The following is a 25,389-nucleotide window of genomic DNA, read 5'->3' as shown; positions in this document are numbered from 1 at the left end:
TTGTGACACATGTATTTAAGTATCCCTAAATCTGTGTCATGAAGTGGAGCTGGAAAATATAGGTGTTGGAGGAAACAGATTAATTCAAGCTCTCTTCTCGACGGCATCACCAATAAATATGCATGTTCAGGTGCATTGTTTCCTTTTATTGGTTACATTGAGCTAGGCTCACTTTGCCGCTGACTATGAAACAATCTGTTTCAGGAGACACATTCTTAGTAAACAACAAATTGCTGCTTTTAGGCTGAAATGCCGGGCTGTCGGATGGGATGCTCTGCCCTCCGGTGGTCTCTGCCTTGCTAGTTGAAGTAACAGTCTCAGCACTACGGTCAAAGGATAGCTCGTCTTTACAGTTGCAGACCCGGATTATGTCGCACTGCACAGCTGCATTGGATTTTTCTACTGGCTCAGCATAGGTTTCTGTTTGGGATGAAACATCGTGCTTTCCCTTACGATCCATATCTGACAGCTGTAGTCCAGCTCTGTCCAACGTATTTTTTCTTGGAATTGGGGCCGATTTTGCCTGGGGCTGAATGTTAGCAGTGTTCCAGGGCCCACCATCAAATTGACAAACATACTTTGTTCTTTGATTTCCTGAACCTGAGCATGGATGCTTGGAAGAGCCTTCAGAATCACATGATGCCTCTTCGTTCCACTCCCCTACTTTAGACTGTTAAAATAAATCCGAGTCAGTGTACTCATTTGTTAGCGTCCAATGAATCACCAGGACTGTTAATGACCCACAGAGTCCTTCTTATTGCTCGTATGACCCTTTCAAATATATATAATCATAATAGAATGGAAAAGAACCATACTCCAATTCTAGTTCAAAGCACTGCCAATATTTTCGCTTCCCATTAATCCATTAAGTTAGCTAGTAGTAATGTAAATGATGCTATTAGCTATTCTACTTTCATATGCATGATGCATTTTTGAGAAGCCATCTACGCAATCAATAATTTGCAGAAGGATTCAGAACGTACAGTGTGCAAATACTTGGACGATTAACTTGCATAACTTCAAGGTTGCCTTGTCCTTACCTCATCCGATGAAGAACTAGTATAACTATCTGCTTGTTTTGGAGAATAAGTGGGTGACTGGCTGCTTAGCTGAGAGTCATCATCTGAACAACAAACAACAACAATCCTGAGTTTATATAAAGAGACTCTAAACAGCAACAACTCTTTTTAATAGATGCAAAATACAGCCCAACAAGCTATTGTCTTAGATTTGTCATTTTCTGCAGCGGCATATTGATATTTCCGCTGCTATACTGCAAAATCAGAGGCTATCATAAAGTTTGTCTTAATAGGAAACGTCAACTGTTATAGGAGCCAAGGGCTATATTTTAGCCAGCCCTTCCTTATTCCGGCCTTTCCCTTGCTAATACTGAAGGGGTTTTGCTCTTCTGTACTTAGGGCAACTTCTCCACAATCAGGACTGTAATTAAGTTTGATGTTTGGCTCACAGGAAGAATTTCTGCCTACTTTCAACAGCAGGTGAGTAGAGTCACCTTTGAGAACTTCCTGCATGAAGTGGAAAAGTCAGGAGCAGACCAGATGGGATACTAGCATCTTCAGTGAGTAAATCAGGGTTTCTCAACCTTGGCAACTTTAAGACGTGTGGACTTCAATTCCCAGAATTCCCCAGCCAGCAAGGCTGGCTGGGGAATTCTGGGAGTTGAAGTCCACACGTCTTAAAGTTGCCAAGGTTGAGAAACTCTGGAGTAGATGTTCCTTCTCAGGCAAAATGCTTATTCAGGAGATGCAAGCTCTGCTTTTCTAATGGTGTGCTATAGTGCAAGATTACTAGAAAATGTAAGACTCTGGTCCTTCTTTAGCAGAAAACAACAGATAACCATGGCTCCTATAGCCCTGGGAAACCACAACAAGCATTTAAAAGGAATGGCTCCTCGTATATCAGCTCTTCCCAGCCTCTCCCAAATGTCTCCAAATCCTGGGGGTCCCAACCCCAACTCTTTTGGTGATATCCCTGCTTCACAGCCTTGTAGACCTCAGCCCCTGGTAACCAAATGTTGCTTGTCTTTGGCATAGGAAAGTAAAGGCAGCCCAACATTTTTGTGCAGTCCTGATCTGTGGTATAATTGGAATTATATTGTCAGAATGATTGGCCAGCATTTTGCCTTAGTTCTAAAAAACAACTTTGTTGTAGGGATTACAAGATGATAATAATATGTATGTATATGGGTTCTACTTGGTTCACTACTTTGTTAATGTCACGCCTAGTCATTATAGGTCACAGGTGTGCAAGAAAATAAATTCATATTTCTGACTCTATTGAAAACAGTGATCAGGCAAAGGGAGGCTGCAAACCTGTCCATACTTCTGTAAGGCCAAGTATGAATATTATGAAATCATGAAATGTTAACAAGGAAACAATGAATATATGAAATGGTTAATCTCTGTATAATTCCTTAAGGTGAGTTAGAAGTACACTACAGTTCATGTTAGACATTTCCATTCTTGTTAGGGTCAAAGAACAGAGGGCTTCTGTTTTTCTTCATCATTAAATCTGAAACCATTTAAGACAACTAGGGTGTCTAGATGAAAAGGTAGTTAAGACAATGAATTTCAAATTAAAGCTAACCGTTTTGCCTTCTTTGCTTTGGATGCTGATCAAAGTCACTGTAAACTTCCTTCTCCAGCTCAAAAAAAATTAAGAATGATATTAGTATAACTTCACCACAGCTACTTTTCTTTAGATTCTCTTCTAGGACTTGGCATCATGGTATTAATAACTTGTTCAAAAAATGTCCTATTGTTTACAACATGACATGGAACTAATTCTTTCCTTACATCAAGGAAAGATTGCCAGGAGATGCTTTGTCTCTGCAATGAATTGGTTCCACTGTACCTTTGATAAATTCTATTGCGAGAGTACATTTTCTGATGTCTTCACTAATAGAATTGCCACACTACACAATGATTCCATTGAGAGAACCCAAGTTTCTTTCCTCCTTGGTTTAGGATTAAAGCCTTACTGAAGAAAAGAATGGGTCCTTGTGATTGCCCCATATGGTGAGAAAGAAACAGCAACCATGTCTTTTATGCTTATTATACAAATGATCTTTCATCATGCGAAGGGCAGATTGTTTGACATCTGCTACATAGCTGCTGACTGCTCATATGCTCTGCAAGCAAATCAGCCTGGAGGTTATTTATTTTGTATAACTCAGCCTTTCTGTTCTAGCAATTTAACAAAATGTAAAATAAAAAAAGAATATAAAAATTCATTTTAAATTAATTTTAAAACCTTTAAAGTAAGCAATGTCATAATTATTAATAGTATCTAACATTTAAAAGTCTGGCAGAAAAGATACATCTTCATATGTTCTCTAAACACCAAGAGGGTGGAAGTCAAATGCCACTCCTGATGGGGAGCGTTCCATAGCCTGGGAGCAACGCAGGCTCTTTCTTCAGTAAATATCTTACTACAGCCTCTTTTAGACAGGGGAAAACACATCTTCCCTGTAAGGAGGCAAGGATAATCTCCCCTAATCCAGGGCCAACCTGGCCTATTTAATCAGCCAAGAGGGGCAAGTTACACACACGTATTATGAAGCCTAGGGCAATATATTTTCTCACACAAATCCAGCAGAGATTTTATAGTCAAGAAATGGTTATCCTAGCAAAGGATCTTCTCTGTTAAACTCTGTTCCACATTCTGTCAATAACTTTCTAGCTCTTGCAACTTTTGTCCAGAGATTCTACCATTCTGAGCTTTTGTTCTCACCTTACCTCATTTACAACAGGAAGAATAACAGAACTTTCAGTATAAATAAATGGATGGGTAATTTTATGACTGCATAATATGCCTAGGATACAATACCCTCCCTTCATTTTTATGGCATGACTGGAGGCACAATATTGATTTGCCTTTCCCCAGTTCTTTTTTTTTTCCACGATGGTCTGTCTTTCTCTGATCTTTTCTATCACTATCACATTCAGTTTGTAAAAGGAATTAGAAAGTCTAAAAACTGGTCACGTACTTCGATTCTGCTTAAAAATTAGAAGTTCAGTTCATGTTAACTCAAGAGAAGCTGAATTATATGAACTGTATAAATTATTTGCAACTGAGAATATTTAAATGTAGCTGGCTGTTTCTGATGTTTTACTGAAGCTAAACATGCTATGTTCTGCTCACAGAATTTGTTCCATCATTGTCCCACTTACATTACACAAACTTACTGAGATTTCACTAATATTATTTTACTGAATATGTGATCCCCTAGAAACTGCTGAATTACAGCTTTTAGAATCTCTCACCACTGGCCATGCCAAATGAGGCTCCTTTGAAGTTGTGAATGTGCTACATCTGGACAAATAGTCAAATTCCCCATCCCTGCTTCAATCTATGAACCAAATTTGGCTAAGCGATCCTTTCCCTCCAGCCTATAAAGACTGTCCTCTCTGGGGTCTTGTCACATCAAAGTGCTGGAAGTGGAAGTGGGACTCCCTGGGACTTCACTCACTATTTATGTTTTCCTAAAGGAAAGGGGAAGGATGAATGAAGCTGGCTTGCAGGACAGCTATATAGCAAACACATAATGAATTGACTTATTTACTTACTTCTTGTGCCTTCAAGTCAGTCTTGACTCTTGGTGACTGCCTGGACTAGTCGCTGTAATTTTCTTGGCAAGATTTTTGGAAGTGATTTGCCCTGGCCTCCTTCCTAGGGCCGAGAGAGAGGGACTGGCCCAAGATCACCCAGCTGGCTTTGTGTCTAAGGTGGGACTAGGACTCACCGTCTCCCGGTTTCTAGCCTGGTGCCTTAACCACTACATTAAACTGCCTCTCACTATATGAAATGCATGAAACAAGAATAAAAATATGTTTTTTTAAAATCTCATATTGTTGACTAGAAATATTTCTAGAAAATTATTCTTAAAAATATAATGTTCAGATAGGTCTGTCTGCTATCTCAACAACAATCATTTTAAGATTTAGGAATTCAGAGGATATCACCAAACTCTCTGGAACAGCCCACTTCTTCTCATATTGTTCCTGCTTTGGAATGCTTAGTAGACTGATCTGTCATGTTTCCACACAAGAGGGCAAAAGGTTTATGTCCCTATCAAATTACAAGCAGCCATGAAATTGTACCAGCTAAGATATAGGCGACTTTGAACAACTTATATAAAATTTTACCGCTTCATGCTCAAAAATCTTCAAGTAATTCATATTTGGGTCTGCCTGTCCTTCGTCCCTGCCGCAAAATACAATGAGAAAGAATAAGCCAGGCTGACACCTCTATTCACCAAGTTAAAATGAATATTATCAATGTTACAGTACACTATCGTTTAGGTAAACTTAAGTAAATTATTGAAGACCAATGCAGTAATTGTTCTTAGCAAACTCACCTCATTAGTATTCACTAAGTATCTGACACCTATGAAAATTTAATGGTAGGAACTTATTCTAATATATCAGAAGAATAATTTACAGTATAAAATATAGAACAACAAACACAGTTTTAATTCTGAGATAAATACCTAGGCACTGGCACTGATCTAGTACACAAAAATGTATTTGCTTACAATTGCCAAGTCCATTCTCATTTCTTACACTCAAGGCAACACTATCATCTTTCACATTGGATGAAAGAACATTGGGGAAATGTTGTTCCACCAGAAGGCCCAATGTTGCCCTTAATGTAAGCATATTAGTGAGTATCATCCCAGTCCCCTGCTTGGGCTCTAACGTCTTGTGATTCCGTGCGCATCCTCCAGGCCAATTGCACAATGACCGCAGAGTCGCCTTGGAAAACGAGATCCTTCGGCGCTGAGTTAGACGGTTTTCTTGCATAACACGCGCCAGTAACTAATTGCTATCACAGATAAGTCTCCTCAGTTTTTGTCATTTTTTCTAATAAGCAAGCTGCTAACGGTTGACTGTAGAACTCTTGCTGATCACTTTGACTGCAGCTAGTCAAAGCTAGTCACCTAGTGGCTCCTGGGGACATAAAAAACTGAACTGGCTACCAGAACTGAAGAGCCAGAATAGCATAATGATAAGACAGCTAAGAGAAGGGAAGCTGTTAGAAAGCTGATGTGACTCTCAGCCAATCATTCTCTCAACCCAGCTTCTTCCACAAGATTACTGGGGGAAAAAAGGGAAGGGGAGATTAACATCTGGCATGTTCCCCGTAATCTGTGAAGAAAGGGCATGATCTCAGACGGAAAAGAAAGAGAACCTGTAAGATCCAGACCAATCAATGGTAGATAGCTTATTCAGCTTATTTATTGTACTTATTTATGCACTCAACCTTCCTGGCCCACTGTGCTGAATGGCAGCTTGTTGGAGAACAGAATCCTGTTATTTTATATTTTTCTGTCTATAGAAATTCCTATATCACCTTAAAATGCTTACACTGCACCACCCAAGGGCATAGTGTATTCTTGCTGACTGGCAGGCTGCAGCTGAGTTATTTTCCTTAGCATTCTGTATGACAGATTGTAGGATATTGGTTTATTGAATCAAATACTGTATATATAGCCGCCCATCTCACTAACGTGACTCTTGGAATATAATCTGCCAAACATTGTGTCTGCAACTCTTGTTAATAGTAATAAATAAATGTCCATTAATGTTATCCATGACTATCATAAGCTTTTATTTTCAAGCATGGTGCAAAGGTTCATGGACATCAGACACTTCCTGAATAAAATAGATGGGGTTTCTGTATTCCCCAAATTGTGATTTTTTTTTAAATCTAGTTATCCAACTGTGTCTTGCCAGACATTTGATTAGGTTAGTGGCTGACTAGATTAAGCCACTAATCATGGAAAGATGGCCTATGAAAATAAAGACTAGGCTGTAGTAGTTCAACACTATTTTGAAGTTTGTCCTTGGCTGGAAAAAAAGCAACAATATTCTTGGAAGACAGTCTGTGCACATGCTTAGTTTCTCGCAAACTATGGGGAAAGTCCCCATAGCAGATAGTAAATACCATAATGTCATTTTTTATGTGAATGAAACTTTTAAAAAACAACTCACCTATTCCTTAAGTAATGCTGTATAGTTTTTGGTACTTTAATATATTTCTTTTGATTTTTAAAACCTCCTGCAGATAAAAAGTCTTAAAAGTAAGTTTACATGACAACATTAAAAAGAAAACATGGGTCATAATTCAATAGTGCATTTTTCCTCCTTCAGCAATTTCTCCATTAATTTCAGTTACTCTGTCCCCCTACTAAAATTAAAAGGGAACCTCCCCCCATTTCTACAGAAATTTTCATGTTTATGATCACTAATGGATCAAAACATATCTCAGTAATTGAATTTAACATGCAACCAATTGATCAGTTACTTCCTCCATAATAAGGAGGTTATGTGTGTTTTTGATTCTGCTTTCACATCTGACAAACACTACGTGTATACTGAGAGAGTCAATACATTTTAAAGATAAGATCCTCCCATATCACATAATGAAGAATGAGAACCAAACCATAAAAGGAATGGTTTGGTTTTCATTCCTTACAAGTGTCATGGAACAAGCAGGCTGTTATTTGGGATACAGAAAGAGATTCATTTCTCCAGGATGAATCTTCAAGATCCAACCCAACTGCACCTTCTCTTTTCCCTGGTTAATCAATAGTTTCCATTTACATGTTTGGGAAACAATATGCAAAAGACAATATAGCTATTATTGCTGGTGGTATTATTTGAATGCAATATATTGTAACTTAGTGCAATGAATTACCATATAACCCAGCAAGACATCCCTGTGATGTGCAACTCTTTGTCCATGCACGTTAAATGCCCATATTAACAAAAATTTTAAAAATGCTAATTAAATCATGCAACTCCTTAAACATAAAGCCTCTCATTATATTTGTTACTTGCATTGCAGGCATTTACCTGTATTTTTAAAGAACATAGTAAGTTTTTGCCGATCAGAAAACTCTACAGGATTCCTTTCCTGGATACCGTAATCTTTGAACTGACTCCAAACTGACTTCTGGTTTACTGCATTTAAGCTTTGGTTATTCAGGGAGCAAATCATCTCTGGAGCTGTGAGGATACTTGTGAGGTCCCTCTCAGCTGCACCTCTCCGAGCAGGACTTGTCGCCTGATGCATTTTGTCACTATCATACAGGCTGTGTTTACTGAGCATTCCTTCTGCATCACCAAAATCTGTGAACAGCTGGTCAGTATGGCTTTCGTTAGCAAAAGAACAGTAAGACTGAGAAGGAGGAAAAGCCAGGAATGGTTGATTTTCCTCTTCAAACAAAGATGCAATTGGCTGGAAGTCTGCATCTTGGCTAGTCTTTACCATGTCATTTACAGTACCAAACAATGGTTCTTCTCTGTTTGCTTGACTGTTTCCAAAATCCTTATCAACAGAGTTAACATACCCTGGACTTGGGGAGGAAAAGGCAAAATGTGAACTGCATGTATGTTACATACAGTATAAATGTGTAAGATTTAAAAGTTTATTTTTACTTAACATGAAAGATGGACTTCTTGCTGACATAACATGGTTTTGAGATTTAGAATACTGCAAATAATTATAACGTAGTTTTCTATTCTTAACAAGACCTGGAAATCTGATTTAAAAAAAAACACCCTCGTTCGAAATATATTATATTGTTCAAACAATGGAGATTAACCAGTCCAACCACTGTATGTCACTGTGGCTCCATTAATGCCAAGAAAAGAGGGGTAATAAAAGTCACAGGAAATGATGTCAGAACATAAAATACTTGATGAAACATCTGAGAATTTTGAAATGTTCTGATTTGAACAATCACTGACACTATACTTAGTATTTTAAATAAATTAGGTAGAACCAACTATACTGTATTTAGTGATACATTATCTAAATATTGATTAATCAATCAGAAAAAAGAACTGCCACACTCGATCATATTTGATAATATTCTCTTTATTAAGTCTAATATTTTAAAGTTCTGTTTATCCTTTCTGATAAACTTATCAAAATAATTTATATAAGATAGTATAGAATATCACATTTGCCGATGGCCCTGTGTTCATAGAGCCCACTATACATAGGTTCCAGCTGCCAAATCTGTTCATTAGTATGGATATTACTTAACTAGTGCTTAAACACACTAGTTTTATATATTTAAGCCCATTTGCAAACACAACAGCCCAGCAAAATGAACAATATAGCAGGAGGATAAACACAATTCTGATTTCCACACCACGCACGGCTGCAAGCATCTGTTTCAGTTTTATTTTTCAACAGATGAAAAACCAGTCACGTTTTTGGGACTGAGGAGAGCTGCAGCAAGACAAGTATAAGCTTGATCTGTTTTCTGCACATAATCTCAAACATCAGCACAAGGTTTCAATGATATCATTATATATATATATGTGTGTGTGTGTGTGTTTTATATATATAATAAATCATTAAACTCTCACATTCCCTAAGAAAATATATATTTATTAAAAATTCACATGGAAAAATCACTATTTCAAAGCGCGTTTTTTCCCTCAAAGATAATAAAACATTTAAAAGCACTGAAATACAATCAACATATAATCTATCTTTACCTATTCAGCTGCTGGAAACAGAGACCAGCTGGTGCATCTGAATCTGGGGCACTGAATTCCCCTGACCTGTATGCCACTGTAGAAAGCCAGAGGTCTTCATCTTTACTATTTACTGGCAGAGAAGTTCCTAAATCCTGTCAATACATCAGAGAAAGGCTTCATAACAGATTGGACATGTTCTGGGAAATTTGTTCATTTTATAAACCTAACTTCAGTGATATGAATACACTTTTTCTTAGAGAAGAAGTGGTAACTGAATCAGTTTATTTTTTATTTCATGGAATTGACTAATAGTATGCATTTATTTGCTCCTTGGTGCCTGTATTTATCTTATCTTATCTTATCTTATCTTATCTTATCTTATCTTATCTTATCTTATCTTATCTTATCTTTTATCTTATCTTTTATCTTATTTTATTGTCTTTTATGATACTGATGGATTTATATATTATTTTAGTATTATTTTGGGAAAAGTAATTGACTAGAGCTATTCAACGAAATCAAGGCATATGATACAAGCTTCTATTCTACAAGCTCACATTAGAATTGCTCTAAAACTCATTCATAAATGCGAACTGTTGTGTTACATCTGACACAGAGCCACAAGTGATAAATCTAATTTACTGAAAAGAGCTTACGTCAGAATGAACACTGGCTTTTTCAGAGAGGTATTTTCTTCTATTATCCAAGATTTCTTCTTGTATCCTATGAAGAAGACAATTTGAAAAGCAAAATAATAATAATAATAATAATAATAATAATAATAATAATAATAATAATAGGTGTATTTTATAAAAAAGCGTATGATTTATGCATTTTCAAGTAGAGGCAAATTTATTTTGAAAGAAATTTAAAGAAATTACTGCTATAGGGAAATCCTATGCAGGTCTACCTAGATTTAAGTCCTGTTGCCTCCAATTCTAAATAACTGTGCAGAAAATTATGCTAATAGTTATAAAAAGTTATAGAAATATAGAAAGGAAATAGCATTTAATGAATGAAACAAAAAGCTTATCCGTGCAAAAGTGAGCAAGTTATCCTTTTATTATATTATGCAGGTGACCTCTGGGATGGCTGAGGAAGATAACCAATAAATTACACATGTATTTAGTTAAGAATGTATAATTATTTGTTTATAACTTTCCATAAAGAGAAATGAGGTTGAAAGTTCTGAGCTAGCAAGTTTTTATTTAAGAGTTGACAGCAACTTGATAGCATGTAATCTTCATCATCATGAGTTTAGGAATACGGAAACATTTAAGATTTTAATGAAGAGTTGCCCTAAGATATCATTACATCTCACCACTTGTTTATATGTTCAAATCAATTTTAATGTAAGGCAATGCCTGCAAAAAAAAAAAATGATCCTGAAATCTTAGGCTAAGTAGTATTTCAAGCATTTGACTGGGAAATAGTCCAATGACAGCTATCTGAAAAAATGCATTTGAAAAGGAACTTCATGAAAGAAATAATAGAAAGCATCTTACTGGAATGGGAAAAGACAGTTGACATTATATATACCTGTGCTGGATGTCATCTAGGAACAGCTTAGTTGGTCTGCATTCTGGCGACTTGGGAAATTCTACATTTTGCTTTCTCAAAGGAATCTGAGTTTCTCTGTTAATATCTACATGAATTGGCTTTCGAATACTGTCTGTAATTAAAATGAAGATTAGGAAGACTACAGTGGGTTAAACAGGAACACGCTATATATTTATATATATTAATAAGGATACAGAACCAAAAGTATTAGTTTCTCATTGGGCCAGGGCAGTGTTTCAGATTCAGTTCCAAAAAGGTACTTTGGGGTGCATGGAAGTGCAGAAATAGCACATGTCCCCAACTTTTTAAAGCAGCCATGTCTTTTCCTGCCCAGTGTAGTTGTCCTGAGCTCCTAGGAAAATTGCAGCTACTTTACGTATGGCAGGGATTTTGTTCATGATCCTGTGTGTTCCAAAACACCTTATTAGAACTGAATCCAAAGTATTGTACAGCTCTAATTCCCACTGGCAATTGGCAAGCATAATAGTATGGGTTACAGCTTTTTGTGTGAATCTATTTCCATTTCTGATCAGTAAACTTGCGGTTCAGATGAAAAATACAATTAAAATTTGATACAACGAATATTGAGGCTACAGAAGAGTTAGGACTTGGCAATGTGTCTTGTTTTTGAAAGCTAAACTGTGTCAATGAAATGCATTATTAAACTTACCCGTATTTTCTTTCTTTGTAGAGATCTGATTAACAACATAGAGATTGAGAAGGTCTAAACTGACAGCTGAGCTTTTACAAGGAGATACTCCCAATAGCTTTATCTTTGACTTCAGTTTTTCCTTTTCAAAAAAATCCTGTTACATTGAGAAGGAGCAGCAGTTATAATACAAATGTTCACATAGTACATTTCTTATAACTATATTTTAACCAGGAACATTATCTCAGTACATTAACAAAGAGTTTCAAAATATATACAGGCTTTGTAGCAATTATGTTGATTGGTATTCCACTTTTCCTCCTGGAAATTAACATGGAAATCTCGCTCACAACAGCAACCTTCTGTGGTGGCTGGGCTGAGAGAAACATGACTGACCCAAAGTCACCCAGAGAACTTGTATGGCGGAAGGTGGGCTCAAACCTGGGTCTCCGCAGTCCTAGTTAAAAATCTGCACAACAGTGCACAGTTTTCTGGGAACTGAGATAGGAGAGGACTCTTCTCTGCTTTTCTTCTTTCAGTAGCATTGGGGTAAGCAATGTCCAACCCCCAAATTTCCCTTTTAAGATCCTTGGTCCCCCCTCTGTTCATGACTCCTGCAAACTGATGGCACAGTTGCCACTCACTGTAAATGAAAAACTGAAGAAGACTATAGCAAAAGCCCTAAAATGGATACCTTATAGTTAAAAAACAAAACAAAGTACTAAAAAAATCTAGTTTAGTCCATGTGTGTAATATGCCACACCTACTTTAGAGCTCTCAGCCTTCCTGAAATGTTAAATCCAGCACTTGGCCACCAAAAGGCTGTCCAGCCTGTATCTGTTCTCACCCAATAGCATCTTTTGCCTAACCACATTGTCTTTGCCTTCCATGCAGATACAAATGAGCTCAGATTCCCTCTTCTGAAGTCAGAGATGAAACTTTGACTTCAGGGGCACGTCCAGCATTGGGTCCTCTCTCCCACGAGCCCTGCTCTCTCTTTTTCCAGCAGCAACCTACAAGCAGGGACAGGGGCAGCTGTGGAACTGAAGGGTCCTCCCTATCCTCTGCCATGGTAGAGAATCCAATGGAAATGATAACATATCTCACCCCTGGGAAGTGTTTTAACACGAGAATCTAAAGCTCATTCTGGCACTGAATTTTTATTTCTTGTTTTTATTCCTTAGTCATTTCTGCCACCTTGTGTTTGAAACTCTGCCTATAAATGCACCAGAATCTTCTGCAGAAAAGGAGAACGTTGTAATTCTCATACTTTTAGCAAAAGTGTTTTCCTTTTATTCTATTCTTCTTGTATCTTTAAATCCACAAATTATTTTTGCTATTGCAGGCTGTCCTCACATCTGATCTCCATCCTGACTGATATCAATTTATTTGATATATGCAACACCTTTCTATTGTTATTCAATATAAAATGCACATTAAACATTTAAAAACGTATCTCCAATTATACTATTTTTATTCTTCTCTTACATGGGCTGCCTGTGATCTCCTGATCTGGAGAGAGATCGGTCTTGTTTAGCCTCAGGTACTCCTGATTTTCTACCAGCCCCCAGTTTGAATGCTTTTTTTAACAGCAAAGCAAAGTCTAAAAAGAAAGATATAAGCTTTTTGGAAAGCGGCAATTTTTGCTTCTGAAGCTGTATATCTGTGGCCATTTCTCCACTACTGACATACAGCACATCACAGAGTCACTCAGCTGTCACTGAAGCAATATAAAGCCTGTCTCATAATTATTGTGTCAGGTGAAAGTCTGTAGCAGATGCTGAATGTCACTAGAGGGAAAATAGCTTATGAGTTTCAGTTGACAGCAGACAAGACAGAAGAGGTGATGTGATAATTTTGGCTGTTCGTTTCTTGTGTACCACCTCCTGCTTTCTCTAGCCATACAAATGTTATAAATAGGGCCATTTATAACAAATATACAAATAGCGAAGTATTTTAAGTCTACTTAGAAAAAATAGCAGAACGTATGAACATGCATTATTCTAAAATAGCATTCAGCGTATCTGAAAATAGCTACCATATTATCTCCATCTTCATGCAAACTTCGTGCAGAGTTCTACATTGGTTTCATAACATTCTAATTATGAAACTACTATGACGACAACGATGATGATGATGATATTCCTGGCTAGCTCAAATATATTTTTAGAATGTAATCACTACTTACCTTCTGTTTTCTTCTCTCTTTGGTAAGCATGATTCTTCGACTGGAAGTTGGAAGACAGAAGAGAAAAAGCATGCTTTTATGATAGTTTATAAAATGAACGAATGGTTATACTGAAGCCAGGCTTATTCAACCAATAATCATCTAATAATAATAACAATAATCAATAATTAGAAGTGATCATTAATGGTGTGCCTTTTCCTTGATTAAATTTCTTGCCCACTTCATTCCAAATTCTGAAGACATTAACATTAGTGGGGTGGAGGGGAGGGGTCCAAAGAAGCAAGGCTCTGAATAACATTGCTAAATATTTTTGGAACCGTTCAGTTTACGGCATCATTTTTCAGGCCTTTCCTTCCATTATTGTTGCTATAGTTATTATTAGATTTTTATCCACCTTTCTCTCTTTCTCTCTCCCTCTAGGTCAACCCTACAGGTCAACTCAAGGTGGCGAACATACTTAATGCTTCTGCCTTCTATTTTCCCCACAACAACCCTTTGAGGTGGGGCGGGAGAGGGACTGGCCCAAAGTCACCCAGCCGGCTTTCATGCCTGAGACAGACCTACAAGTCAGTTTCCTACTTAGCCCAGCACCTTAATTACCACAACAAACTGGCTTTCTCTAGCTATTCATTAAATTATGATAATCACAAATCACCACAATGGTCATCATTTATGATACTTTGCTCTTCTGATTATCATAATTCGTTATAATCCATCCTACTTTATTAAGGTTTATTTTCACAATGAACATAGTGTGTCACTGCATTATCATAATTTACCCTTGCAATGATCATAATCCATTACGATTTGTGCTGGTGTATTGTTGCGGTTATCACAATTCATTATGAATTATTATAATTTATCATGATTTATTACTGCAATCCACATAACGTATCACTATATTGTCATCATCTATTGTTGCAATCAACGTATGATGATTTATGATGATTTATTATTGTGATTATTATGAAGTATGTATTATAATTTGTCCCGCTGTGTTATAATTTACTCTTTTTCTATCCTTTAGAAAACGAGGCAAGGTTTCTGAGGCAAAGATTCCACTCTTTGGTTGTTTAAAGATCCCATTAAAAAAAGGAGAAAGGAGAACTGTTAAAAACCATTGAAGTATTAAAAACATTACTGTATAGGTTTATAACATTGTAGGTTTCGATCTCTAACTTCCCCTTTGTGGTACTGAGAGGTTTTCTGGGAATAAGGGTTTTAGAAAAATGAGTTTGAGCACCAGGGATAATCTGCCAGGAGCAGGATTTGAGGCAGAGAGGAATATTCACATAAAATTGACAATAAAGGAGGCTGTGAGCTGTTGATCTGATGGCCCTGGAGCTCCTTGGACATCATCAGTCACACTGGGAATTTTTTTGAATTTGAATTTTGAATTTCCCTTCCGTAACTGATCCAGGTAAGGCATTACAACCGGCTAATGTCCGTCGCTTTGGAGGAACCCTCTGTTGCAGGGTTCCTCAAGCTCAGCGGCTTGAAGATGGGTGGACTTCAACTCCCAGAATTCCCCAGCCAGCATAGCTGGCTGGGGAATTCTGGGAGTTGAAGTCCACCCATCTTCAAGTCGCTGAGCTTGAGGAACCCTGCTCTATTGGGGCAGTTTAAATTTTACAAAAAGCCTGTTTGGAAAGAGGATTTTTTCCCCCAGCTGGAGTTAAAACTATCCGCTAGAATTATTACAATAAACCCTCCATTTTGTCCACCATGTGGGAGGTTCGGAAGCGACTGGCAAGATCTGAATCCAGAGCAGAGAAATCACAGCCCTGAATCGGAAGGCTTTTCCTCACGACAAGCCACGTTCCCTCACTCCCGCATTTCTGGGCCCCCCTTCTACAGTATCGGGCACTGGGCATGAAAGGCCCTGCCAAAGAGTATCAAGAACGAGGGTCCATCAAACGGAGGAGTTTATCCCGTGCTCACAGAGCTGCCTGAAAAAAAAAAAAATCCTGTATGACAGGCAGAAATTCAAAAGGGCAGGATCTGCCGCGGCTTGGAGAATGCAGAGGAAACTGCCCGCTTGCTTCCTCCTCCGGTCACCACTCGGGAGGCCCTGCGTGGAATAATTGGAATAAGAAAGCATTTATTTTGCACTGATGTTGGTGTAACCCAGCAGGATGATACGTTCCCAGCTGCCCCCCACCTCAACGAAACCGTTCCTCAGCGGCCTTTGGGGCCGACTGCCTGACTGCAATCGCCAGCCTGTTTTGCTTCACTCACCGGGAACCCCCCACCCAGTTCATGTTCCTCTGCCCTGCAAACGCCGCCCCGGACAGGTAGGCCACCCCGGATCACGACCAGCCGGCCTGGGCCTCAGGCCAAGCCCCCTCTGGGGAGGAAAAGAGGCGACCCCAAAGGCGACTGAGGGGAAATGTCACCCTGCAGAGGCCCTTGAGACCACCAGGAGGGGCTGGGCTGCTGAAGGAAGGGCTCCCCCGGGGGTCTCGACCTCTCCCTGACCCCCAGGGCCTCAGGGGCAGTCTCAGGGGCGAGGAAAAAATAGAGGCAGGGAAAGGAGCAGCAAAATGGCGGGGGGGGGCTCTGAATCGTTTTCAGGGACCCAAATCTGCCGGATCCCCTTTTCGACGTTTGCAAGGAAAGTCATTGCAAGAAAAGTCATGCTTCCCCCCCCCCCCCGCTGCAATTCCTTACCTGCACATGCACAGAATTCAACCTTGGAGGGGGGGGGTTCATTCAAATTCCTGTCAATGCACATTCCCTGCCTTTGGAGAACAAGGGGGAGGCTGAGCCCCCACCGCCCCAGAGAAAATCCAGGATCCCCTAAGGCTGTTCTTTTCCCTGGGTGGATTCCTCCAGCGGAAATGGAGATCTGCTCGGGGCCTGCAAACGGGTGTGATTTATTTTCTGCCATCCGTGGAGGCCGTAAAGGAGGATGCACCCTTGGGTCTTAGGGAGAATCATTTATTTATTTGTTTGTTTATTTATTACATTTATATAGCCGCCCATCTCACGCGCGTGACTCTGTTCCAATAAAGCAATCAAGTCAATCATGATAAAGCAGCAATGTAAATTCAGCAATTAAAAAAATTGAAAACCATTTAAAATAGTTTAAAACACAGATATAAATTAGACTCTGGGAGAATGGGCCGGCGACCGACACACGCTGTAGCCATCTTGCGGGCTCCTTATTTCCCTGGGATCCCCAAGCCTGTTGAAAAAAGCAGGTTTTGAGCGATTTCCTAAATGCCAATAGGGTTGGGGCTGATCTCACCTTGGAGGAAGGATATATGGTTGTCAAAGGCTCCTCCCGGAGTGGACCAGGCTGATTGCTCTCTTGTCGCTCGCCAGATACATATCACAGCTCTGGATTTTCATTTGAAAACACGGATGTGGGGAAGCCAACTGAACACGCTGCAAAAAGAGTAAATAAGGATGCACCTTGCTAAACTTCCCCCTTCCCTACAAAAAGTCCCACTTGCATCAGGGCTATTCAAATGGATGGGTAAGGCAGGGATAAAAACTCACGTACTTGCACTGCTTTATTGAATTTTTTATTTATGTACAGTACTTTATTGATGCGCTCTCTCCTCTCCTGCCTCCAGTAGCTTGGCCTGGCCTGGGAAAAACGAAATGCTCTGTTCCTCCTTATCCTCATGGCTCTTCCCAAACCAATTACCCTTACCAGCTTTCAATTAAGTTTGTAAAAACTTTTCTTTAAACGCTGCTTCTTTCCAGAGTTTAATTTTTAAACAGGATGAAGCTAAAGGTCGTGCTTGCCTTGCATCCATCTCTCTTGGTTTAGGTGCCCATTAGCTGTAATTGTATTCCAAATACAGGAGGGGATATTGATTGCTCAACGGAACTGGAAAGGCAACCAAGAGAACATGCTTAGATGGCTGATTTCATAAACAGATGGAAAAAGGAGGGGTTTATCTTTTATATAATTTAAATCAATGCTCACAGAAATGGAAATGCAGATTGCAAGCTACAAAAACATGAGATAGGATAATAAATAGGATCAGCAATGTACTTCTTTATGCATTTATTTTGTAAATTAATACACTGCCCATTCCTGAATGACTTTGAGTAGGAATGGATGGATGGATGGATGGATGGATGGATGGATAATTTTTAGAAGCAGCATTCAAAAACGAAAAGTCCTAGATTAAAAATAGAGAAATACTTCTAAAGTCTAATGACACACCCTACATGTGAGACCAGGCTTGCTGGGAAGAATTTATTCTTCAACCAATAGTTGCTAGCCAAGCTCTTGAGCCTGTATATTTTTTATTTGTATGTGTGTGTGCGCGCCTGCACAGCTTTGAGTCAGTCTTCATTCTTGGTGGTTGCCTGGATAAGTCCCTGGACTTTTCTTGGCAACATTTTCAGAAGTGGTTTGCCATTGCCTTCTTCCTAGGGCTGAGAGAGAGTGTCTGGCCCAAAGTCACCCAGCTGGCTTCATGCCTAAGGCGAGACTAAAACTCATAGTCCCCAGATTTCTAGCCCAGTGCCTTTAACCATTGCACCAAACTGGCTCTCGTATCTGTAGTGTGGCATATTTTTATTTTTTAATACAGAGATAAAGTAGCTTAATATATGCAATTTAGAATACTGCAAGGTTGCATTTCCAGCTGATCATTTGGCTGTATCTAAGATGCTGTCTGATTTGATACTGGTCTAATGTGAGATTTCAGAATCTGAAAGAACAGATACTGTATATAATTATCTAAATGAAGAAACATAACAGACAATTATTGCATAGCATTTCTGCCTCATCAGGCATTCTTTGGTTTTAAAAAAGCTTTCTAATTCATGCCCCGGTTTTGCTTTCCATTTGGCTTTCAACCTCTTAAAAAAAAAAAAAAACAGTCACAATTAAAAGCACCAAACTATCCATATGCAACCAGACTATAATGAAAAACTCTCTTATCTTACTGTTGATAATCTGATTTGTTAAAGGATTTTTTTTTTCATGTCAAAGCTGAGTCAAAATGAGCAGGCCTCAAAATTAAATGGATCTATTATTGCAGTATACACATTATTACTCAGCATTTATTTATTTGCTTATTTATTTATTTATTTATTTATTTATTTATTTATTTGCTGCAGGAAATGAAAAGCACGCTTCTCATCCCTCAACATTTCTCTATTTCTGAGTCCTGGGTGGGATAATCCCTCGTAGCTTCTGAATACGAGGCTCCTAATCGCTGGCCAGAAATAAGCGGCTCAGGAGATCAGAAACCCCTTTTCTGATCAGCAAGAGGGAAATTCTTAGGAAAGAAGAGAGTGAAGATTGGGGGGTGGAAGAGGAGGAGCAGGTGGCACTGCCAGGCTCATCAACCTGAGCAGAAGCGTCCCAGGATCAAAAGGGATCTTGTGTGATGTCAACCAAAAGGAAACGAGGCATCAGGCAAGACAGGGTCACGTGGTGCATCTTGGCTGATCTCAGGCTCTTCTTCCTCCCCACCTGGAAATGGTTGTGTGAAAGACCAAGAAAAAAAAGTGTGTTTGCAGGGAGAATGGAGTAAATAGGATACACTAAACTGCATCATGTATTACCGCTCATAGAACATGCCAGTTTCATGGTGTTTGAGGATCCTGAGCCAAGTGGAGAGACAGCCTTAAGCCTGATTTCTTATCACTCTCTTTATTGTGGAAAATGAAGAACTGCTGTGCTGGCAGTCCCAGCCTCTTTAATAATAGTTGAATATGCTTTCTTGCTAGTAAGTTTAAATAATAAATTTACATTTATTTGTTCTTTTAATTCCCACCCTTTCGTGGAAGCTAAAGGCAGTGTATACGACACTCCCTACTCCTCCAACTTTTTATTACAGTGACTCTGAAAAGTTGATTGGGGGAGAAAAGAGTAACTGGTCTAAGGTCACCCTATAGGTGGGTGGGCATTTGAACCTAGATCTTCCCTGTCCAGTTCCCTAACACCAAACTATGCCAGCTTACCAATGGAACTCAGGATTTCATTTTAGATTGTACATTTCACTTTGTGTGTATACTTCTTCTCTGCCTCACTCTCTTTTTAAGTTGAGGGGGAGGGCAGGAAGATCCATAGGCTATTGTTACCTCTGAGGAAGCGGATAGTGCGCTCTCTAGGGTGTTCTTGACTACCCGAAGGTTGGACCCCTGCCCTTCCTGGCTCCCTCAGGTGGCTGGAGGGGAGTGAGTAGCCTGCATCTGAGAGGTTGTACTGCTGCATCGCAGGAGGGGACAACGTGGCTGCCTTGAAAAGCATCTCCTTCTTAATAGGCCCTCCCTGGTCCCTGAGGTGTTAGACAACTGTCGCCCAGTCTCCGAGCTTCATTTTTAGTGAAGGTTATTGAAATGGTGGTCCAGGACCAACTACAGAGGAAACAGATTATCTGGATCCATGTCAGTCCAAGTCTAGGCTCAGGCACGCAATTGAGATGATGTTGGCCACTCTGGTTGATGACCTTTATTGTGACTTGGACGATAGTGCGCCTGTCTTGGTCTTGTTGGAACTCTCTCCAGCTTTCGATACCATTGGCCATGGTTGCCTTGGGATTGGGGGCACGGCCTTGCAGTGGTTCTGCCCCTTCCTTAGTGAACTATTCCAGATGGTGGTGGTAGGAGAGGAGAGGTTGGCCTACTGGTCCCTCACCTGTCGGGTACCGCAGGAGTCCATTCTCTTCTCCTGCTATTTAATTTCTACATGAAACCATTGGGGAAGGTTATCTGGGTCATCCGTACATGACTGATGCCAGCTTTGCATTGCAACTTCAGGCGGCACTGGGGATGCTGCCAAAGTCCCACCTCAGGGCTTGGAGTCTGTGAGGGTTTGGACAGGGAGGAGCAAGTTGAAATGGATCCCAAAGAACATAGAGTTGCTGTTTGTATGTTGGGGTTCTCTTTTGACACCAATGATTATGCTGGATGAGGAGGCACTGCCCCTGAAGGAGAGACCTGCGACTTGGGCGTCCTTCTGGACTCACAGCTCCTGCTAGAGAAGTAGATGAATGCCATGGGCAGGATAGCCTTTGTCCAGTTTTGGCTGATGCGTCAGTTGTGACCTTTCATGGAACAAGAGGAGCTGGTGATGGTGACTCTTGTTCTCCTCACCACACATCTAGACAACCACATGGGACTGCCCTTAAAAACCATCTGAAAACTCCAGCTGGTACAGAATGCAGTGGCCCAGATGCTCGCCAGCAGTTATCACTGTGAGCTCTGCACTGGTTACCTATTAGTTTCCAGGTGCAATTTAAAGTTCTGGTATTATGCTATAAAATCCTAACCCTACAGGATTGCATCTCCCTATGAAGTCGGCCCAACCATTATGACTGTGCTAAGGGAACAGCTGTTTCCCACTTTTGAAAGGTCAAGGGGGCCAATGTTCAGAAGCACTGTTTCTTAGTGGCAGTGCTGGCCTTTGCAATGGCCTCCGATCTGGGGTTAGATCTATCCCTACCGAGGCCACCTTCTTTGAGATGCTGAAGACAGAACTGTTCTGGAAAACATTTGGGTCATGACCCCTTTCTGTTTGGCATCATACATTTAATGGATTTTAGTCTTCTGGTCTTTTTATATTTCTGGTTTTTTTTAATTTTGGTATTTATAAACCACTAAGAATCTATTGAGTTGAGGCAGGTAAAAATCTGATAAATAAATACGTAAAATAAGCAAGCAATACATGTAGCTATACTTGCTCATTAACATAAACCAGAAGAAAAATAAAAGGACCATATTTTTATTAAGAATAACCAGATGCAATAATCTAGGGAGCCAACTTTTGAGGTATAAAGAATGGCACTTTTTGTGGTCATGGTTGATTGGCTAGAATATCATAAAATGATATGTTTAAAAAGGAGACAGCATTAAGCTTTGGCCTGTATTCTTATTAGCCCATAAACAAGAATAGATATTTGTATGTGTGCATTATTAATGAAAGGAATATGCAGAACCACATATTTTTTTCTGATGATAATTACCACACTGGGGTATTGTTAACAGCTGAGCCTTCACTGAAGGGTTTGATGCAAGACAGAGGTTCTATGTGTAATGCTGTGCTGTATTAATGTCAGAAAGAATTGCTTTGTCCCATTCCTATTATCAGAGAGTCCTAAAATCTCAGTTTTTGTAATGTTTCTTCCAGGCCCAACTCCTTTGCCTTTAGCTGAGCCAAAAATTTGTGTGCATGTATGTATGTATGTATTTATCAAATTTATATGGCTGCCCGTCTCACAAAAAGTGACTCTGGGTGGCATATTTAGTACTACTTATGACAACATGAGAATATGAAGTTGGGAATAGCTGTATCTGACCAATTTCTTCTCATTGTGAGGGTGATTGTGGTGTTAGGAGTAGAGAGATTCATGTTCAAGTCTACCCTCACTGACGGAAGTTCACTGGGTGACTTGGAGACAGTCACTTTCTCCCAGCCCAGCCTATCTCATAAGACGTGCTTGTGAGAATATGATAAAGGGAGATTCACCTTTGGTGCCTAGGAAAAAGGTGGCACCCACATCTGTCAATGTGCCCAAAATGGTGCCCAAAATGTACAGGGTATGTTCTATTCCCCTGTCCTCCACTGCGTTCTAAGCCTCTTCAGATTGGTGCTCTTGGATTTCAGTGCTAATCACTTCTAGTCTTTGGTGGGCACCAGGTTGGAGAAAGCTGCTCTTTCTCAGCATTTAAGGACCAAGCAATGCACTGGCCACATTTAACCATGGTGGAAGGAGAAGAGCAGTTCCTGTCGCCAATTAAAATGCATATACTATCATTTGGTAATTCTCCCAGTAAACAGAATTTTTAAACGTCTGTTGGCTGCTTTATTCAGTACCCCCTTTCTTCAAATAAATATACTCACCAAGTGGCTGACAGACAGTAGACAAAGTCAGAACCACCAGAGCAGAGTCCAGATTCCTTGAGGATGAGAACAGAACATGGGTATGTTCATCCATCCAGAACATGGTTGAGAACAGAACACGGCATGGGACCAGGTTATCTGAGGGACCATCTCTTCCTGATGACATCCACCCATCCCGTCAAGTCCCGCAGAAGGAGGATGCTATGGGTCCCATCTGCCAAGGAGTTCCATTTGATGGGACCCAGAAGACGTGCCTTCTCTGCTATGACTCCTGCCCTCTGGAACATCATTCCCCCCAGAGGTGAAGTTAGCCCCATTCCTGTTAGCCTTCTGGAAAGCCCTTAAAACATGCTTTTTCCAGCAACTTTGGGGATCCCAAGGGGAGCCTTTGAGGTGGTTGCATTATGTGAGTTGACTGGTATTCTCCCACAATCTTGGTTTTTCTGTTTTTACTTTTATTTGTACTTTAGTGTTTAATGATAGTTGTGCTGTTTTAATTGTCACTGTGGTTGTACACCGCCCAGAGTCACGTCCTGTGAGATGGACGGCTATCTAAATTTGCTAAATAAATACATTTGCTAAATAAATAAAATATTAAATACTTGGTCAGGAAATGCCAATCAGAACAAAGGAGTAGGGTGAGAAGAAAAAACAACAGAAAAGGAATTCTAGAACCGAGGAGCCACCACTAAGATGGCCTTGTACTCACCGCTCTAGTCTTTTTAACCTTCAGGCAGATGAGATCGGTGTGACCTACGCCACCTATGCGCAGGCCATGACTCAGGAACCACAGAGATCTTCCACTGCCCAAGTCCTCTGCAGCCCCCACCCCATCATTGGTGCTGCTGTCATGCAAGCTGCAGCGAGGTTCTTCCTGAGCCCAGCTTGGCAGCACCACTAACCCAAGTTGTAAACCAGTGTTTCTCAACTTGGCAACTTTAAGAGGGGTGGACTTCAACTCCCAGAATTCCCCAGCCAGCTTGGCTGGCTGGGGAATTCTGGGAGTTGAAGTCCATCCCTCTTAAAGTTGCCAAGTTGAGAAACCCTGCTGTAAACCAGCCAGGCAGGCTATGGGGTACATTTCCAAGCGCTGTCCCCTCTGCGTTCTTTCCACCGCACGGGCAAATGCCACCGGGGGCCCTCGGGGAGGGGCCACCTGCCTGGGAGAGACGGCAGGTGGAAGTCCCGGCAGAAGAGGCAGCCCGGAGCTCCGCACCTGCGGCCGCCCACGGCAGAGCGCCCGGTAGCATCCTGCAGGCGCCTGCGGCTCTCCCCGCGGACAGCCCCGCCCGCGGCCCCGCTCTCCAGCCGCGTTGCTGCTCCGGGGACTCGCAAGCGACCGGCCGGTCCGGGGCGGCCAACGGGCGACGGCGGGTGGGGCCCGAAGCGGGAGCGTGCAGCGGTACGGCGCCTCGGACGCGGCATCCCGCCGGAGCGGAGGTCCCGCTGCCGCTGCCTCTGCGCCCGCCCGGATCGGGTGAGCCGGGCCGGCGACGGCTCCCTGGATTTGCACCGGCGGTGCAAGGGCGCGGGCGGGAGAGGGGCGCCGCCGCCGCCGCCGCCGCCGCTGCTGCCGCCGCCTGGAAATGCCCCCCGTGCTGGAAGCGGTGCCCGGGCGCGCGCGGTGGAGCCGGGCGGGCGCCGCGAGGAAGGCGGCGGGCTTGCTGGCTGCGGCGTACGGGCTGAAGATGCTCTGCCCGCTGGTCTGCGGGCGGCTGAGGCGGGCCGGCTGCGGACGGGGCTTGCGGCAGCGGGCGGGCGCCGGCGGGGGCTGCGGCGGGCGCCGGCGGGCTTCGGGCGGAGGGGCGGCTCCGGAAGAAGCGGCGGGGCCGCTGCGGGGCCCCGGGCCGGCGGCAGGCAGAGCCTCGCCGGTCGCCAATGCGGAATTTCTCCGGCAGCTGCTCGAGCTCCGCAAGATCTTCTTCCCCCAGCTGGTGAGCGCCGAAAGCGCCTGGCTGTGCCTGCACTCGGCGGCGCTGGTCTCGCGGACCTTCCTCTCCATCTACGTGGCCGGGCTGGACGGGCAGATCGTGAAGTCCATCGTGGAGAAGAAGCCGCGCAGCTTCGCCTGGAAGCTGATCCAGTGGCTGACGGTCGCCGTCCCGGCCACCTTCGTCAACAGCGCCATCCGCTACCTCGAATGCAAGCTGACCTTAGCGTGCCGCACCCGCCTGGTGGAACATGCCTACCTGACCTATTTCGCCGAGCAGACTTACTACAAGGTGATCAACATGGACGGGAGGCTGGCGAACCCCGACCAGTCGCTCACGGAAGACATCACGATGTTCTCCCAGTCCGTGGCCCACCTCTACTCCAACCTGACCAAGCCCATCCTGGACGTGGTGCTCACCGCCTACACGCTCATCCAGACGGCCCGGGCGAGAGGAGCCAGCCCCGTCGGCCCCACGCTGCTGGCCGGCCTGGTGGTGTACGCCACGGCCAAAGTGCTGAGAGCCTGCTCGCCCAGGTTTGGCAAGCTGGTGGCGGAGGAGGCTCACCGCAGGGGCCACCTGCGCTACCTCCACTCCCGGATTATTGCCAACGGGGAAGAGATCGCTTTTTATAGAGGGCACAAGGTAAGAGAGCGGAAGAGAGATGAATGGAGAGAAAGAGAGAGCTTCTCAGCCAGGGTTTCTCAGCCTTGGCAGCTTTC

At 41.8% G+C, this 25,389-nt stretch overlaps 3 protein-coding genes across 3 annotated transcripts in view; 2 read left to right on the top strand and 1 right to left on the bottom strand.

Moving 5' to 3' along the window:
- SLC2A13 (solute carrier family 2 member 13) overlaps positions 1-1,582 on the top strand; it is a 140,286-nt gene extending 138,704 nt beyond the window's left edge. Inside the window, exon 12 of the transcript XR_015798225.1 lies at positions 1,419-1,582. The gene's annotated coding sequence lies outside the window, so the exon portion shown is untranslated. The remainder of the gene's footprint in view (positions 1-1,418) is intronic.
- REDIC1 (regulator of DNA class I crossover intermediates 1) lies at positions 141-24,161 on the bottom strand. The gene is made up of 11 exons (XM_088143319.1): positions 23,953-24,161; positions 13,919-13,958; positions 11,752-11,887; positions 11,061-11,193; positions 10,178-10,244; positions 9,540-9,673; positions 7,862-8,383; positions 5,169-5,226; positions 2,608-2,665; positions 1,041-1,183; positions 141-670 (listed from the first exon to the last, which is right to left on the bottom strand). Exons 1-11 carry the CDS (start codon positions 24,159-24,161, stop codon positions 146-148), a joined length of 2,025 nt encoding a protein of 674 aa, XP_087999445.1. The 3' UTR covers positions 141-145.
- A 161-nt stretch (positions 24,162-24,322) lies between these two features.
- The window catches only part of ABCD2 (ATP binding cassette subfamily D member 2), a 30,692-nt gene continuing 29,625 nt past the window's right edge, over positions 24,323-25,389 (top strand). Inside the window, exon 1 of the mRNA XM_007420541.2 lies at positions 24,323-25,312. Within this exon, the coding sequence (XP_007420603.2) occupies positions 24,323-25,312 (990 nt within the window). The remainder of the gene's footprint in view (positions 25,313-25,389) is intronic.

Source organism: Python bivittatus, unplaced genomic scaffold (genome assembly GCF_059951505.1).
Source record: "Python bivittatus isolate LINGU-HERP-01145 unplaced genomic scaffold, Pbiv_v1 ctg000010_np1212, whole genome shotgun sequence".
Classification (NCBI taxonomy): domain Eukaryota; kingdom Metazoa; phylum Chordata; class Lepidosauria; order Squamata; family Pythonidae; genus Python; species Python bivittatus.
Note: the sequence above shows the minus strand (reverse complement) of the source record. Positions and strands in the feature narration are given on the sequence as shown.

Bases quoted from the DNA above. Each gene is read 5' to 3' on its own strand.
- REDIC1 (XM_088143319.1), bottom strand. From the start codon at position 24,161: ATGCCGCGTCCGAGGCGCCGTACCGCTGCACGCTCCCGCTTCGGGCCC. The intron at 13,959-23,952 runs GTGCGGAGCTCC...TCCAACTTCCAG, and splicing joins TCTGCCGTGGGCGGCCGCAG to TCGAAGAATCATGCTTACCA. The intron at 11,194-11,751 runs GTAAGTTTAATA...TTTTAATTACAG, and splicing joins TACAAAGAAAGAAAATACGG to ACAGTATTCGAAAGCCAATT.